This window comes from Pelobates fuscus, chromosome 6 (assembly GCF_036172605.1).
Source record: "Pelobates fuscus isolate aPelFus1 chromosome 6, aPelFus1.pri, whole genome shotgun sequence".
NCBI lineage: Eukaryota > Metazoa > Chordata > Amphibia > Anura > Pelobatidae > Pelobates > Pelobates fuscus.
The window spans coordinates 117,591,683-117,610,517 of NC_086322.1; the positions used below are offsets into that span (position 1 = coordinate 117,591,683).

At 38.9% G+C, this 18,835-nt stretch overlaps 1 protein-coding gene across 2 annotated transcripts in view; it reads left to right on the forward strand.

Moving 5' to 3' along the window:
* The first annotated feature begins 1,537 nt into the window (after nt 1-1,537).
* SH3RF1 (SH3 domain containing ring finger 1) overlaps nt 1,538-18,835 on the forward strand; it is a 151,857-nt gene continuing 134,559 nt past the window's right edge. For both annotated transcript variants that reach the window (XM_063458186.1, XM_063458187.1), the window contains exons 1-2: nt 1,538-1,707; nt 6,252-6,745. In XM_063458186.1, the coding sequence (XP_063314256.1) occupies nt 6,323-6,745 (423 nt within the window). In that variant the 5' untranslated portion in view covers nt 1,538-1,707; nt 6,252-6,322. The remainder of the gene's footprint in view (nt 1,708-6,251; nt 6,746-18,835) is intronic.

Genomic DNA, 18,835 nt, shown 5'->3' on the forward strand with positions numbered 1-18,835 from the left:
CCATGTTATGGCTGATTACAACTTGTTGCAAGATTCCACTCAGATATGGATTCTTAAAGCGGATCTTTCAATTCTACAAAGACCCATGAAGATGACAACTCCAGTTAGGGAGCAGTGGGGTCGCCACCATCTTATTCCTCCTTCCGCAAGAACACAACACTCTGTGGAGGATCACGCGAGACACTCTATAGATCATGTCTCGTGATAAGTGAGACGATGCCTGCATTCAACAACTGTCACTTGTGATGGCTGCTCTCCTACCTAAAAATGTCTGCTGTACATGAGTTTATGGGATAAGAAAACTTATAGTCTAGATTAAAAATATTTGATTGGTGGAACCTCTTCCGCACTGGGACAGATCTGTCTAGCTTTAAAAACTTTAAAAGTGAATATTTCCCTTCATTATCTTTTTCACTTATGTTTGCATATTTTTATAGCATTATCTATATAATGTATTATAAGATGAGGGGAATACTTCCAACTTTACAGTGTTCATTTTAACCCCTTAAGGACACATGACATGTGTGACATGTCATGATTCCCTTTTATTCCAGAAGTTTGGTCCTTAAGGGGTTAACACTGTAGCGTTAGGAATACATATGTGCGTATTCCTAATGCTAGAGTCCTGATGCCCTTTACCATTTTGTTATGACTCTCTACAGCTGTCCGTGACGGCACTGTGCATTTGCGCGTGACGTCACAGTATGTGAGACGGGAAGTAAGATTTCCAGCTTTCATATAGAGATGACTCTGAGGCGTGGCTCCAAGCCACTTCCAAGGCTTCTATTTAGTTTAATATTGGATTTTGGGGTATGACGGGTGGCACTATAACCACTTCAATAGGATGGCATTGCTATAGTGCCTACAGTGTACCTTTTAAAGCAATACTAATGCAGTCCTACGGAATCTGCTGGCGCTATATATAAATAATATAATAAAAATAATAATGCAAGATTCACTAAATTGAGAATCCACAGTGAATTTTCTCCATTTGTCCAATTCGGCAACTTTCACCTTAAATTTTAAATTCGCTTTGAATTCAGCTTGAATTCTCACTTTAGTAAATAACCCTGTAAAAGTATAGCTTGTGACACAGGCACAATCATTTCTGTAGTGATCGCTCCACTTTTAGAACGTTTCACAACTGCTCCTCACACAGAACACCTGAATTATGTCTACATTGTAGCACTTGAACGAGCGAGCTGCCCCATACATTACTTCATTCTGACAATGTACTCAGGTGCCATCAGATAACATAAGCCCAGGAACTTGGCACCATATTCGCTATTATACACTTAATAAATTATAAATCCAAGCTGCAGTAAGAGTGCCGGATCGTGCACCCATTCACCTCTATCTGGCCGCAGAAAATGTCAATAAATGTAAATGTTATTGTTCACCCCCACTCTCCATTCATTAGGAGCATGCCAATCAATCCCTGCCCCTGCCCCTCTCCCTCCTACATCCTTACCCCTCCCCTGGCCGTGACGTGCCTCCTGTCGGATGGCAGGGAGGAGGAGGAGGAGAGTCCCTGGGAGAGAGACACACAGGCACACACATAGACAGGCAGCCCGAGCACAGACACTGCCTCGGGGACAAAGGCACCAGTGACCCCCACAGCCCACTCCCTGCTTGGATTACACCTCCGCTGGCCCGGCTCCACATGCCCTGGACAAGTCTGTGCTGAGCTGGAATGTCCCTGTGCAGGTCAGTACTGTTTCGCGGTCTGAGTGCCCTGGGTTGGTATAGGATCAGGGCAGATAGATGATCAGCAGGCAGGAACTCTTGTGAATGTAAAATCAGATCCCCAGTTACGTAGAGCTTTCTGTGTGTATGTGTGTTAGGTGTAATGATGTCAAGCCGCATACACTGTTTGTGTGTCAGATTGGGTACTGCACGTTCCTGTGCTTGGCGCTGCATAATTTCTGTGCAGAGCACGTATTAACTTCTAGGATGTATCCTGTAAACACACTGTGTGTGACTTCACTCTGCGTCTGTAGGCAACACTCGGAGTATGGGCTTTATAGCTTATGTTACACTGTCTCGGGGAGTTAGATGAGAGAATCGCTCTCTCTCTCTCTCTGTGACTGTCTAATGGGTGTCAACTAGAAAGATTCATTCTTGAACAAAGTTCTAAAAGTGTAGCAGTCAGCAAGAACATTCCATTAGTTTCCATGGTGATTGCTCCATTTTAAGAACTTTGTCCCACAAATGATCATTACACATTACCCCAGTTGTATCATATTTATAAAGGAACAGCTGGGGCTATTCTTGTGTATGGTTCTAAATGTGGAGCTGTTGCCATATGAATCCATGTATTTCTCTGTTGTTTCTTCTATATTTACAATTTTGCCAGAAATGCTCTCATATTGCCTTGATAACTAGGACCCAACGTTAGAAAGGATGTTTTAGTTAATGTATAGTTTTTTGACACTACTGCATCTACCAGGAATCCTTCATCTTGTTTTCTTAATGGAGAGGCTGGTGTTATTATGCCTGTAATTCACCATGTACTGCAATGAGTGTATATATCCAGTATTATAGCAGGAAGTGTTAATTATGGCTGTCTAATCTGCACACAGATCAAAAACAAAACAATATCCACCTACAATTCAATAGGAAACCTCAATTTTGTAAAAAAAAAAAAATTAAATCCATGGGTAACCCCTCTGCTACCTGAAGGGGTGACGATTGTTTGCCAAAATAGTTTTTGATAACAAAATAATACAGAATCCATGAGTATTTGAGTAGTTGTATGGAATGTTAACAGCATTTGGTCCATCTCCTTTTCTTCTGAAAGTGGAAGACACAAGAGACACTATGTTCCCCTAATTTACAATCAGGGTATGGTTGCTTATTGTACTTAGGTGTTGGGAGAAGGGTCTTTTTTATTCGTACTGGGAGGCCTGGCTACAGGAATCCTCTTTCCAGCAACTGATTGCCATGGAAACAGCTAAATGCATTTATCTAGTCATTCTGTAGAAGCAGGGCCTATTCTCCCCCTGCCCCCATCCCATGTCGTTTGATATTCGTGTTCCAATCAGTGTCAGTCTTGGCTATGGTTTTGGCCACTGTTTTTTCCCCCACTCTCCGCATATGTTATAGAACAACACCTATCATAAATCTCAGCCAAAATTTGATTGGCTGAGAGTAGTAAGATTTTTAGTCAGGCATCAACTAGAAACAGGTGCCTTATTTAGCTGTAAATTGGCCTCAAAGGCACTGCGCTAGTGTTCCTTGGATCGCTCAGTAGTTCTTTTCAGCACACTTCTAGCTGCAGTTTGTCAAGTGTTCTGGTTTTGGAATTTGCCGAGGACCCTAATTTGGTTTTAAAATCTAACTTTGTTGTGACTTCACTATAGATAAAATTAAATATTGCAGTTTGGGAGCACACTGGGACTTTGACAAAGAAAGAGTTAAGTGTCACTGACAATACACAACGGAAACGTAAATGAAACATTCCGGGAAAAGCTGGATAGTTTAAAGAATTTAAGAATGTTGAGAGAACTTGTTGAAATTTTGCCAGAAGCACTTAAAAAAAAAAAACCAACAAAAAAAAAAAACCAACAATAAAAACCAACAAACTAATATATAATTTAGATATGAAGGTTTTATGTAATACACTGTAAATTTTTTATATTTTTCTCCTTTTTAACTAAACTGAGAATTGAGGTCATTTAAAATTTTAAGCCTACATAACCCAAATAAAAAAATGACAAAATATAGAATTATTTACCAATTGCTCCCAAGTCAGTTATTTTGGCCCAACATGCAATTTCTTTGTCAGTTCTCCACAATTCCCAATTTAGTGAATATATCCCTTAATCTCTGTTCTTGATTTGCATCTAGTCATAATGAGTTAGCCCTATCCTTGGTTTATCTACAAGATAACTTCATATAAATGTCAACCAACTTTGCAGGCTGATATTTAGATTCCTATTAACGTAACATGTTTGCTTTTTATCTCCATGAACCCAGTCTATACAATGCCACAGTGTGTGTTGTGTGTTTTGCTGTTGGCTAATAGCTGCTGTAGTGTTTGGAATAGGCCACATTAATCGCCAAGGACAAATAGAGATAACAATGACAACTGACTTGAGTATAGTTCTGTTGCATTTTTAAAATCTTATAGGTGAGCAATTGTTTAGCTTATTATGCTTGCTGTAGTCATATAGCTTCATAATCATCAGGTCATGTCTGAAATCCCAATCGCATCGCAGAGGCCTTACCACAGTGTGCATGTATTCAGTGGACCATAACTTTCTGACCAGATTAGTCATTCTAGATTTGCCATCATGACTGCTGAAAGAATTGTAATCGTAATTGTAACAGCAGGAAATACACACATACCTATGTGGCTTTAGATCAGAATTTAGAAGGCCTTAAATCTTACTTTTTTTTACAGGCAAGGCTGGACAATGAGCCAATGCTTAAATTCGTGTTTTTAAAGGCTGGCAAAGCATCATGGCAGTGGTAGTTCTACAACCTCTGAGGATCTACTACCTCTTTAACTTTTGATTCTTAAGATTCTGATGAAAAAATGGTTAGTGCAAGTGTAGGTGTCTTTCAAAGTTTTATTTAATTGTGAGGAGTTTTATTCAATTTTTAGAAGTCGTTCCCCTTTGAAGTGGCTCTGTCAACCCCACCCCCAAATAAATAGTATTTCATTAAGGTAAAATCTTTACAGAATACTAACAATGACTGTGTGGGAATTTCACAAAATGTTTTAAATCAGTCAAAATATATCATAAGACAAAATAGAGATTACTTTGTCTTATGTAAAAAGGCAGAGCTACAGCTGTCAAGCCCTCAGCTTTGTTAATGGAGTGATCCCCCATAGACATCAGTGTTGTACTCTCACACATGCACAAGAGTACAGCACTGACGTTTGGTCCTGGCAGATATAATGGCAGGAGTCAAAGAGAATCCCATGGAAGTCCACTGCACTGCCACTGGCAGAGTAACCATTGAGGGTTTTTGCAAAATGTGCAAAGGCCTCTGGAGGTGACACAGCTGCTTCACATTAAGAAGGTTTTATTTGGGACAAAACAAAAGAAGAAAATACATGCCAATATCTGTTAAGACGCTTCAATAATGCAAGCCAAAACGAGCCTTAAAATTATTTAAAGAACTACTTTTTAACTTACAGGGACTCATCTGGCATCTAAACAACTTGAATACATTTTATAGCTTTTGACCTTAATAATCACCTGCATTTTTTGCATGCCTAATATCTATACTTAGATATCTCTACATGGTACATGGTAAACCAGTATGGGACATTTTTTTTATTAAATAATTGCAATGGGATGTAAACATGCAGGAGTAGCAGTGAATTGCATTGCTTTTGACAAATGCAAAATCAATATAGAGCAGTAAGGATGGATCTAGAGTAGTCCTTTGTGTATTTAGACTTTTAAAGAGTTTATTCACTAAACAGTGAAATGTTAAAGGGTCATGGAAAGCCCCCAAAAGTCTTAGTAATGTGTATTAGTTCCACATAATGAAACCCAATGGGCACAGAAAGATTTTTTTATGTTCTGGCTGGTGTGAATTGTCTCAGATTAACAGCGAATTAAAACTTTAGTCAACAATAACCAGATCGGAACCATTCTCCATGTCTCCAAGTCAGAAATGCTTTTAGGTCAGCTATTTGGGGCTAAAATGTAAAAAACAAAATCTCTTTGAATTCCTGTCAGTGAGCAGGAACTATTTTCACTATTTCACTCTGTGAAATTATGGGACATAGAAACATGAATTAAATTCTGATGCCAAATATTTGAGCCGTAAATATACCTAAATTGTTGATTTTGTTTAAAACTAATATATATTGACTTTGCAGTTAGTTTTTAAGTTCATCACTGTTGTTTGCAGGCCCTACAGTCTATCCATGACCTGTGTATTAGAGAAGTATTCATGTAACTACCACAATGCTCTTAGATATTTTAACACTTAATTTAGCAAATGTTTTTGAATGCAATGCTGGAGTTTTGCTACAGTAATTTTGCCAGCCATTGAAACATGGCGGTGGTAATCATCTGGGAGTGTATAGAACTGAGTGTGTTTTTACTCTACTAAATGTTTTCTGACGGGAATAAATGTAGAACTGTCTTCAAGTAAAAGTTAAAGTTACCGTACTTTTAGTGTAGACTGAACCAAAATTAGAGAATTATGGCTGGTATGATAAATGTCTGTTTCTGATGACTGATAATGTATTTTCTGATCATCTTCCTTCTCTTGTCTTATTGAAGGTAAAGAATAGAGGCATGGATATCACATAACCCACACTAAGTCAACGAGGTGAACTGTGAAATTTTTACAAATGCTTGTTTCACTGCAAAACAGTGTTGACAAAACCATGGATGAGTCAGCCTTGCTGGACCTTCTAGAGTGCCCAGTGTGCCTCGAGCGACTTGATGCCTCTGCAAAGGTTTTGCCATGTCAACACACGTTCTGCAAGCGCTGCCTTCTTGGCATTGTAAGCTCCCGGAATGAGCTGCGTTGCCCGGAGTGCAGGACTTTGGTGGAATGCGGAGTGGACGAACTTCCTAGTAACATTCTACTGGTGAGATTGCTGGATGGGATCAAGCAGAGACCTAGAAAGCTTGGGGCAGTGGGCAGCACAGGAAATAGCACAAATGCATTACGAGCACAAGGAAACGTTACTACTAATTGTGGCATTGGGGAAACGCAGAGTACTGCAGGTGGACAGCAAAGAATACAAGCACGGAGCCCTCCGGTAAGGGTAAGTACTTAATTTATTTATTGTCAGCACTTCCAAGATGGAAGATTATCAGATCTTTTTGGAGAACATCAAACACAGATGTTCTAAAGAAGTATATTTGGCTATGATTTCCTCAACCTTTGAGCCAAGATATATTCCTAAAAATAGTCTTGGAAAACCAGTTATGGATCCCGACTGACAATTTGCCCTTTAACCTTTTTAGTCTACAAATGGTGAATCTCAGATCCGAATAATGAACCAAACGTCGCGTACTTTCTTTTTGCCAGGTGTGCATTTGTGAAAAACCTTAACTGTTGTTTTAACGTCTGCTTAAATTTGGAGTGGTATGATGCAGAAACCATGACATATGTCCCTCTGGGATGTTACTCTAAGATTTAGTTTAATCCATCCACCTTTGACACAGTTAATCTTGCTTCAGATATGTTTGAATATGTAAGGATTTTCTGCTAGAATGCTTTGTGAATATTGTGAGACTTTTTTTATTTTTTTTTGGTGATGCCAAACATCTGTCTTTCAATTGCACGAAGCAGAGTTTGATTAAGGTTAGCAGCTGTCTATAAATACTTTGCTGTAGCTGCTTATGTTGTCTTACGTGCTACATAATAATTTTATTTTATTAAAAGGACATTCAGGTGCTTTCTCCACTCCCTCCCCAATAAAATTAAATTTCACTTTGTGAACTCGTAACTTAGAGGTACACTATAAGCAACCATGCAAATCTTATTGAAGTGGTCTGGGTGCAGTGTCCCTGTCCACTTATACCTGCAATGTAAACACTGTAGTTTTCGAGATACTGAAATATTTGACTTACAGTGTTAAGACTGCTACTAGTGTTAAGACTGCTACAGAGTTTGACTCCATGAAATGACGATGGACGTCCTCTCACTTTGCATTAAGACATCAAGTGCCTTATAAACCCCCGTAGGAAAGTATTGAGGCAATGCTTTCCTATGGGGAAGGTCTAATGTGCACGTCACTTGCCGCACATGTACATTAAGTCCCTCCATCAGTTGTCGTTGGCGGAGGAGGAGCTCGACCTTGCGCCGTGGGTCATCCATGTTGGAATCAGGAAAGCCGGGGAGGGGGGGAGCAAGGGCAGAGGAACACTTTAGTGTTAGGAATACATATTTGTGTGTTCCTTTCACAAATCTTATAATTACTTATTTAGAAAGTACTACATTAATTTCAGTCATGCCTCTTTAAAGTGACAAAGTGATAAATGTAAGCAGGCAAAAGGCTGACCTGACCTTTAAAAGTCAGATGACCTTTTCAGTTATCCTCCTGTAAGACTCATCAGACAAAGGTTTGTGGTCTTAGTGTTTGCTGTCTTAGACTTTGAACGTCTTTCTGATCACCTTGTTTGGTCCAAGTCTAGTTATCCAAGAATATTTAAGTAAACATTTTACTGCTTGGAATCTACTATAAAATAAAAAAAAACTACAGTAATAGAATAAAAAAGGGTATACTTGTGTTGTTTTGTCTGGCACATATATGACATTTCTTAGAGGGAAACTATAGTGCCAGGAAAATAAACAGATGTCACTTACTTGGTTCCAGCGGCAAGCCCACAATCCAACCTCCCTGCTGGGGGAGACCTAATGTTTAAAAAAAACTGCAATAATTACATGCTCAGGGTAAGGGCTGAGCTGAAGTGGTCTGTTTGCCTACAGTGTCCCTTTAAATGTTCATTGCTGGCTTATTGTCAGTTAGTGGTATGTGATAGGTTATGATATTTTATTGTTATTGCCCTATAAAGGATCAACTTTTGAACTTTTCTCTGAAGGCATTCTAAACACTGTAACTACTACAACCAACTGCTGTATTGCCATAGGAGTCCCCTGGTGCCATCCTATTGTCAAATCATTTTCAAAAGGTTCTGCATTCATTAGACACTAATGCCACCCATAGCTTTTCATCTCAATGAAGTGGTCTTAGAAACTGCAACGTTTACATTGCATGTTTAATTCCTCCAGCAGTGGCTGTCACACTAACAACCACTAGAGGCTGTTCCGTTGAATTGGCCGAGTAAAACCCGATCATGTGATGCGGAAGGCCATAGGCAAGCATTGAATACAATACTTTCCTGTGGGAAAGCTTGGATGCCATCTGGTCCCCAATGCTCCTCTGTGAGATTAGGTGGGTTGGAACATCGCGGAAGAGGCAATGCCTCCTCAATAATGTTGCAGGAGGCGGAGAGGTGAGCAGCACAGGTTTTTATTCCTTTTTATTACCTTTAACCGTGGGTCTCCTAGATGAGTGCACTTCAACCGCTCATTAGAGATATTGCTAAAGTGAAAGTTACCCTTTCGTATTAGCCATATCTGTTTTGTTCAGGTGTGCAGATCTCAGTCTAAACTAATTTTGAAATTTATTGAGGGACTGGAGTGCAAGTGCCTTGGACACCAATGGTTAAAGTCAATCTGTATGAAAACTTTGACTACCCCTTTAAGCCAACATGCTTTGACTGGATGTTAACTCTTGCATTTAAAAGGGATTTCTTAGAGAGGATAAGATGCTCTTCTTTTAGGCTGTCTGTTCCAAACTATTTCAAATGTAACTGTTCACAAGTCTTCACAAAAAATATGGCAAGACTGTCATAAGTTTGTATTTGACAAAGTGTCCTTTAATTCTAAGCCCTCTTCTTGGTACAGCTTTAAAGGGCACTTCCCCATCCCTGTCTTCCTGCATTATTCCTATAGATACAGTGATTTGCCAATATTCCTGTGGCTTTACTCTTAGTGCTGGGGTTTGGTAAGTGGAGATGATGGGGAACAAGGACTGTAGTTGTGGTCAGAACGGAGTCAAAAAGACAAAGACAAGAAACAAAGACTTTTAACAATGCATGTCGCAATGTGAATGGATAGAAGTGCAGCATCAAAGGGAGTATTGTAACGGTGAATAGTAAAATGCTAAGAAGGGGTAGAAATTAATAAGAAAAAGATCTGAAAAGTATACATGATTTCATGGTGCATCAGCGTCAAGGAAGAATCTTAGAAGCATGGATTAATAAATGACCATGGCTAGATGGATTAAAAAATTAAAAAATTTACCACATTCCTGGATGGAGGTGAGCTTTAGCTTAATGGCAGGGGGAGGGGCGGGGGGCAGGGGTTCCATTAAATAGTAATTATTTAGTATACATCAGAGTGTGACTATAAGAGGTTGAGGTGTAAAGAAGAGGCCAAAAATTACATAATCTACTAAAATCAATAGTAATCAATAGCAATCAATAGTAATATCCTAGGAGCAGATATTAGGAAATTAAGTTAAGATAGTTGTAATATCTCCTGAAGTCTGATGTAAAAAGATTGCAATCTATTTGCATTTACCCTACGTGGCAAGTCTAATCTAAAACTCTGTGTATTATATTTGTGGTCCATGTGAATCCTAAGTGATTACCTTGGAATAGCAATTTGAGTTAGACCACTGCTCGTAAATGGTTAAACCGTAAAGTGAAGGCAATTGAAAAACCAGACTAAGATATCAGGGAATTTATTAGGTGCAAATAAGTTATAAAACTAATTTGTAGCACATGACTGTAATCGAGAGTGCATCTTCTCCTTTAGACAGTATAGCCATTCACTTGATGCAGACTCCGTTTAATAGTCACTTTTGTTCTGTACGCTACATTCACAGAAACACGTTGTCTGGGAAAAGCTTACTGGTAATTAGCTCGCTGATGTTTTCAACAAGGTTTTATTTTTGATCTGTTGGCTCACAAACTGCCACCACATTGTATTTTATTATCTGATGCTTTTTTTTAATGTTTTGTCCACTTAGATATTTCTGCAGCTTTTGCTGTTATACAGATATCCTGTTCCCACATGTATCCGCAAAGTGATAACATCTGAAAGGTTGTCTTGAGATTGTGTGCAATAAGATTTGGTGTTACGCTTTGCGACATTCGGAATGGTGACCATGTGTCTCCCTCACCGAGAGATCATAGCTTCTCAGTAACATTAAGAACAGATTTATAATATTTTGGAAGCATCTGTTTTTTAAAAGTTTGGCCCTGTGTGCGCGACATGCACATAGAATTGTGTTTCTCAGCATTACATGTAGGAAATTAAGCTACTTATTCACGTCCTACTACAACTGCACAAGATTAAAATTTGGCTGGAAACAAATCTACATCTAAAACAGTTGCATGCCCATTGAATATTGAGTTGTAGGCCAGGCTTGTGTTATGGGAAAAGAAAAGATCAAAGAGGAAATGGAAATTTGAACAAGAGAGCCCATTCAAAGAGAATTTAAAATTTTAGGTAAAAATCGAGAAACTGGAAACATTTTCTATAAGTCAGCTATGCTTCCAGTTTGGCTACTTTCTATATTAAATATTAAATTTACTTAAAGTTACTTTAGTGAATACACCTGTAGGTTTAATCACCAACACAGAAAGCGATAAAATAAAGTGAGATAACAAATTAAGCCCAGTCTATATAAGGGTGCTAGCTGTTACAGAATTATACCTTTCATGATGCTTTGACAGCCATTGACTTGAAAAAGAAATACAAGAGATGTGATTCTACACGTTCTGGAGAACTGCTTTAGGCAGCCCCATTTTGTTCATATCATTTGAATTTAGTGCAGCAGTGTACTAGTCAGGGTTATATACCTCGGTCTGCCCTACAGAAAAGTCAGAGTCAGGGCTATATACCCAGCTGTGCCCAACTCCAATACACTAATCAGGGCTATATACCCAGCTGTGCCCAACTCCAATACAGTAATCAGGGCTATATACCCAGCTGTGCCCAACTCAAATATAGTAATCAGGGCTATATACCCAGCTGTGCCCAACTCAAATACAGTAATCAGGGCTATATACCCAGCTGTGCCCAACTCAAATACAGTAATCAGGGCCATATACCCAGCTTTCCCAATACAAATATAATAGTCAGAGCTATATAACCAGCTGTGCCCTAAAAATATATATACAGTTGCAAGAAAAAGTATGTGAACCCTTTGGAATTATATGGATTTCTGCACAAATTGGTCATAAAATGTGATCTGATCATCATCTAAGTCACAACAATAGACAATCACAGTCTGCTTAAACTAATAACACACAAAGAATGAAATGTTGCCATGTTTTTATTGAACACACCATGTAAACATTCACAGTGCAGGTGGAAAAGGTATGTGAACCCTTGGATTTAATAACTGGTTGAACCTCCTTTGGCAGCAATAACTTCAACCAAACGTTTCCAGTAGTTGCAGATCAGACGTGCACAACGGTCAGGAGTAATTCTTGACCATTCCTCTTTACAGAACTGTTTCAGAACAGCAATATTCTTGGGATGTCTGGTGTGAATCGCTTTCTTGAGGTCATGCCACAGCATCTCAATCGGGTTGAGGTCAGGACTCTGACTGGGCCATTTCAGAAGGCGTATTTCCTTCTGTTTAAGTCATTCTGTTGTTGATTTACTTCTATGCTTTGGGTCATTGTCCTGTTGCAACACCCATCTTCCGCTGAGCTTCAGCTGGTAGACAGATGGCCTTAAGTTCTCCTGAAAAATGTCTTGATAAACTTGGGAATTCATTTTTCCTTCGATGATAGCAATCCATCCAGGACCTGACGCATCAAAGCAGCCCCAAACCATGATGCCCCCACCACCATACTTCACAGTTGGGATGATGTTTTGATGTTGGTGTGCTGTGCCTCTTTTTCGCCCAAACAACTCAACTTTGGTTTCCTCTGTCCACATAATATTTTGCCAGTACTGCTGTGGAACATCCAGGTGCTCTTGTGCAAACTGTAAACGTGCAGCAATGTTTTGTTTGGACAGCAGTGGCTTCCTCTGTGGTATCCTCCCATGAAATCCATTCTTGTTTAGTGTTTTACGTATTGTAGATTCGCTAACAGGGATGTTCGCATTTGCCAGTGACTTTTGTAAGTCTTTAGCTGACACTCTAGGATTCTTCTTCACCTCATTGAGCAGTCTGTGCTGTGCTCTTGCAGTCATCTTTACAGGACGGCCACTCCTAGGGAGAGTAGCAGCAGTACTGAACTTTCTCCATTTATAGACAATTTGTCTTACAGTGGACTGATGAATAGCAAGGCTTTTGGAGATACTTTTATAACCCTTTCCAGCTTTATGCAAGTCAACAATTCTTAATTGTAGGTCTTCTGAGAGCTCTTTTGTGCGAGGCATCATTCACATCAAGCAATGCTTCTTGGTAAAAGCAAACCCAGAACTGGTGTATGTTTTTTATAAGGCAGGGCAGCTGTAACCAACACCTCCAATCTCATCTCATTGATTGGACTCGAGTTGGCTGACATCTCACTCCAATTAGCTCTTGGAGATGTCATTAGTCTAGGGGAACACAAACTTTTTCCACCAGCACTGTGAATGTTTACATGGTGTGTTCAATAAAAACATGGCAACATTTCATTCTTTGTGTGTTATTAGTTTAGGCAGACTGTAATTGTCTATTGTTGTGACTTAGATGATGATCAGATCACATTTTATGACCAATTTGTGCAGAAATCCATATCATTCCAAAGGGTTCACATACTTTTTCTTGCAACTGTATAAGTATACATAGTCGACTGCCTCTTCACATTCTGTTTCTCTGTTACTGAAAAACTGTGCATTACAAATTTCCCTAGTAATGTCTATTACTGGTGGTGGAATTGTCGGTGGAATACATGTCTTCATTCCCACTCCTAATCAGTGTAGGACCCACCCATGTTAAAATTAGTGTAGGACCCACTGATAAGGGGTACAGTGATGTAATGGCAGGCTTAACACAATATGGCCATATGGTGGAACTGAATCTCCATATTTATTTGCTAAGATAGGTGATTTTAAGTAGCCTTCTTAAATGTAAAGCTGTATTTTTGTTTGTGTGTGCGCTGTTCCTTTAACTTCATTCCCACTCCTAAACACAATTTTTGTTTTTTTGTGCTTTCAGCTTCGCACTCTAAACCATTTCCCCCATTCCTGTGGGTAGAAGAAGCTGGCATTTCTTGTCATTTAAATAAAGTTCCCCTGATAACAATGCCACCTGATATGATATTTTTTCATGCCAAATGTTTACAAATGTCACTTTTCAAATGTGTGTGTGCCAAGTCACTATTAAGTCATTAAGCTCCCTGATCTTTTGCCGTTTTTGGCGGGTAGAGCCACATCATTTTGTGACAGTGGCACCTTAGTGCTAATGGGTTTCTCTGATGTTTACCTGAAGTGTATGTTTTTTCAAGGCAACCTGTAAAAGCTAGCTGTCAATAATTGCAGGTAGTGTAGAAGTACGTGCATGCGAGCCGCCAGACAGTATGAAATGAAGCCATTACTCATTAACTAGTACAGCTTTGTGCTAAACGTCAGCAGCCTTTCCATGATTACGTGACTGTAGAGAGTTGGATGTGTTAATGGCATTTATTCTTTTTTTTTTATAGATTAGGGACAAATGGCAAAAAAAATAACAAGAAACAAATAGAACATTTGCAAATAACACTTTCTAAATAATATGTAAAAAAAGTTTTATTCTGTGAATATTTATTCACAAATTAAAAACAAAACAAAAAAACACCCAAACCCATCAGTTTAAAGGAACACTTCATTGGATTGAAGTTGTTATGGTGAGAGGAGGTCCCTGTTGCCAGTTTATAATTAGGACCTAAAGGTGCACTAATGATTTAAAACCCAAAATTCAGCATCCAGCACCTGACCACTCTTCCAAAAAAAGTAGGTATGGTGCCAGAAGCGTTCCTTTAAAAATAAGTGTTTTTTTTTTTTTATAGACAGTTAGGGGTATGTTTACTAAAAGTCCACAAAAAAACAACACAACAATATTAAAAAATACCACGTGAATTTCTTGAAAGCTGAATTACATTTGCCGTAATCCCACATGAAGGCAAGAGTATAAAATGTGTGTGTGTGTGTGTATATGTGTCTGTCAGGTCAGCATGGAGTGTCTCTTTAAGGGATTCATAACCTCTGCCTGTGAATGTCAGCCTTTCAGCCCCTCCAGACATAAACTATTCTCCTTTCATATGCAATTAATGTGCCAGCTATGCAGGAATAGTCAGTTTCTTGTTTTACATAGGAGATTTAACGTACCTCGATGAGAAAACACAGTTCTGCTCAAGGCAAGTGTGTTAGAGTAACAGCTGAGAATGTATGTAGCAGGAATAATAATATCCTAACTAAAAATAATCTACACCACACAGTGATACACCTACTACAGCTCAATGCAAATGTAATAACAGCAATGTGAAAGGCCTCTCTATCTGTGGATGCCAGACCTTTAACAAGGAAATAAAAGGCCTCTATCAACCTCTGCTTTAAAGATGTGTATTTATTAATAATGCGTAGAGGACACACAATTACCCTCCTATTGTCCCAGAAGTGACATCTGAGTCTCTTTGTGTCTCTTACGCTTCTTGGAATAGAGCCCTGTATGTCTCTGTCACTGTTTGTAATGTTGTTTCTGCCCATTGTCCTGTACTTTAGCTGCACATTTTGATAACTTTATTTGTTTTTCATTATTGTTCAATCATTGCCTGTACATTTATGTGATTATTTTTTTTCTTTCATCAGCTGACTTGCAGATTTTGTAATGCTGTGCTGGCTTAGAAGGGTTAACACAAGGAGCTTAGGTGAACAAAGGAGAGGACAGACCAGATTGTGTAGATAATTATAATCCATTTTAATGTCCCTAAAAGACGAAAGTTGGTCTCACACGGGAACTTTGTCAGAGCTACCTTGACAATCGATGGCCCAGCTACTGAATCTCTGAATCTTTTGGGAAATTAAAATTCATGAACATTTTGAATGCAATCTGCCGTTTTTTCCCGTTTGTAACAATTCTTCTGTATTGTTGGCTGGCATTCAGATATTCATGTTCTGCCCATCTATTTGTAATTTGAATTCATTGCAGTGTTTCACTAGAGAGCCTCCAATGTTTATACGATGACATTTGGCACAATTTAGAGCGGCTGCTCCGTTTTTCTAATGTTAATAAATGCATTGTTAACAGAATGAATGGTGTCTGTTACCTTTTTAAAGGTCTTTCAAGACGAGTTAAACCTAGAATTAGGGTAAAGTTTTTTGTTTTGTTTTTCCAGGTTTCAGCTAGAAAGAGTTTATTTAGGTTGTATGAGAGATTAAATGTAGGTTTAGGAAAAAGGAGTGTTGGTGAAAATGTTACTAGCAACGTACTCACCCCCCTTACTATTGATAGTAGAAGTGCGGACACTGTTATACAGTAGGCATCACTCGGTGCCGTCGCTGCTCCTCTTGTAAGGCATTTCCTGTGTTAGAGGCTGTTATTATTTTATTATTTATATAGCGCCATCAGATTCCGTAGCGCTGTACAATTAGCGGGCATATGAAATTGAACCCCTCCTCTTCCTGTCCAGGCAGACACACACACACATACACTGAAATGGGACTGAACTGAATTTTACAACTGTTCCTGCAGCTCTGCTAAAAAGCATAGGCGGCTGGATAGACTACACTGCACAGGGCTCCTTGCGTTTATCTTCCTTCACCAGTCCACCTACCGTATATACTCGTGTATAAGTCGAGAAATTTGAGTTGTAAACTTCATTTTAAAACGCAGTCAACTAATCCACGGGTCAGTGCTAGTTTTGTACATTGAATGCGGGGCAATGTCAAGCTCCTGAACGCCGTTCTCCTAGCTGGTCGGGAAGTCGAACGGGCAGGTGTACAAGTTTTAGCGGAGTTTGCGAACTTGTGTAGCTGACTCAGAGATCCATGCCGTCGATGACCATGTAACGCTGCTTGCATTCGGGAGACAAGTTTGTTTCAACACGTGCGTTTGTATGTACGGATGGTGGCCACCCAGGAAATGCTTGTTTGTGGTTAACAGCCAGGGGTGGTCGGTGATTACGAGTTGTTAACAAGGGGTATAACACAGAGTCTGTTCGGTAACCGAACAGAAGGGCAACAATTTCATTCGAATGCAGGGGGATATCAGATGAAACAATGTACAAATAAGGTAACACATACCCTCGACTTATCCATATTTCATAGCATATTTCACATTTATTGGTCTAAAAACTGTATTCGACTTATAGACAAGATCGACTTATAGACGAGTATATATGGTAAGCTCCAAAAGGCGCGTTGTAAGAGCTGTAAATAGGCTCCCCCTGCAGGGCAGGTGTCTTCTCTGCCTAATAGAAAAGCCTTCCCTAGCTCTAGCACAAGGAAGAAAAGATTATAAATATAAATAAAGGCAAGCAGTAAAGGGGAAAGTAGAATAATTAGGATGTGGGTGAAAAAAAACTTGACAGGGCCAGTTTAAAACAAAGATCTAACAGTGCTCTGAAAGAAATCATTGGTTAAATCAGATTTTCCCCATGTGGTGGCAATTTTTAATTTACATGGAAAAAATAACATAAATAAATAAAATTGCTTATCAACTTTTTGTTCCTTGCATAGGTTATGATGCCAAGAGGTCCCCCTCTCCCTGCACACAAGGTCTTAAAACATTAGCCATTTGCAAAAAATTGCAGCACCTCTAAAACCAGCACCTTATATGGCTTATGGTTAAGGTATACTGAGCTGTGCTTCTCTCAGTTTTTACAAGTATATGTACTGTGGGAAAAAATATATTGAATTGCAGACAAATGATTTATGGTTTGATTACTTGCACTAACAAGTACGACCATGCATACCGTGTGTGTTTGTGTGTATATATTCTGCATAAAAAGGCTACATGTATAGTTACGCAGCCTAGTTAAGCAAATCTTATTTTCCTTAAAACTTTGGATAGGACATTTGTGTTGAGCATACATGAATTTGAGCAAGTCATTTGTTTACTTCCTTTCAGGGTGTACCTTTCAAGGTAGATTAAAGAGTTTTAGTTTTCAGACTTGCTAGGTGTACTGTCATTGACCTTTTGAATTGAAACTTAGAGTCTGAATACATCCTTTGTAAATTGATGAAGCAATGCATTGTTGTTGCTCATTGTACGTATTCCAAGCACACCGAAATGAAGATTTGGTTACACAGTTGTGGTTTATCGACGGTATCCTTTACCACCATAACGTCTCGAGATTGGCCTAAAATGTAAACCAATGCCTGGGAAGAAACAAAACTGCTCTGCCAAAAAAAACAAAAAAACTTCCAGTTTCGATTTTTTATTTTTTTTTGTGTATTTCTGTCTAACACATTACATCATAAATGATTGCATTTAAAATATTTTTGAATGTCTCATTCTGAACTCTATGGGTGGGTCACTCAAGGACCAGTCATTTCACTGATTTGAAGATATAAAGAAATCCTTTTGTCTGACTCTAACCAAAATAATGTTGATCTCACAATAGCCTCATGAAAGCATGAAGTTTGTAGGAAAGCAGGTGTGTCAGTCTGCATTCCAAAATGGCAGCCAGAGGGCACCATTTAAGGAATTATTTACTCTATGATGTTACTTGTAGCACCTGTGTGTCTTCAAACTCTGTTATGTTTGGTATGCAGTTTGGCCATTATAGGTCATTTACAAATAAAATCCTTCCCTTGATAACAAGTTAGGGCTTATTTGTATTTTTTTCTCCAAATGAGACATTATTAGATACTATCACCATGTAACATGTTATTATGCTGGTAAAACAATGGCTTATTGAAGCAAACATAGAGACTGGTTTAAAAATTTTTTTTAGTTGATGTGGTGTTTTTTAATGTTTATAGGCATAATTATATGTGATCTTAAATTTATGTTTGCCTTAGCATACTGAAAGAAAATGGCGACTTGCATAACTTTTACACTTAAAACAGTTTTAAAGACAACCATAAAAAGTAGTTTAGAAATGATTCTATCAAATAGCTAGGGAGTAGGACTGATCATATTGTATAGAGCAACATAACATTTATTTATAAAATTTGAAGGCTGCCTGTCAGTTGGTGTGTTGGCCCTGGTTTTGCCCCCTTTTTGGATGAGGCCACCCATTGTGGGTGTCACTAGTGACGTGTCTTGCGTAACTGGAGGTGCCCCCTCAGAACTCTGCCTACACATGCCGATTAGTGGAGGGGAGAAGTTGGTCTGTTACTGAGAATAAAGGGAGTCATTCACTAAATCCTAACAAACCATGTACCTGTAACCCTGTTCATTAGATTGGGG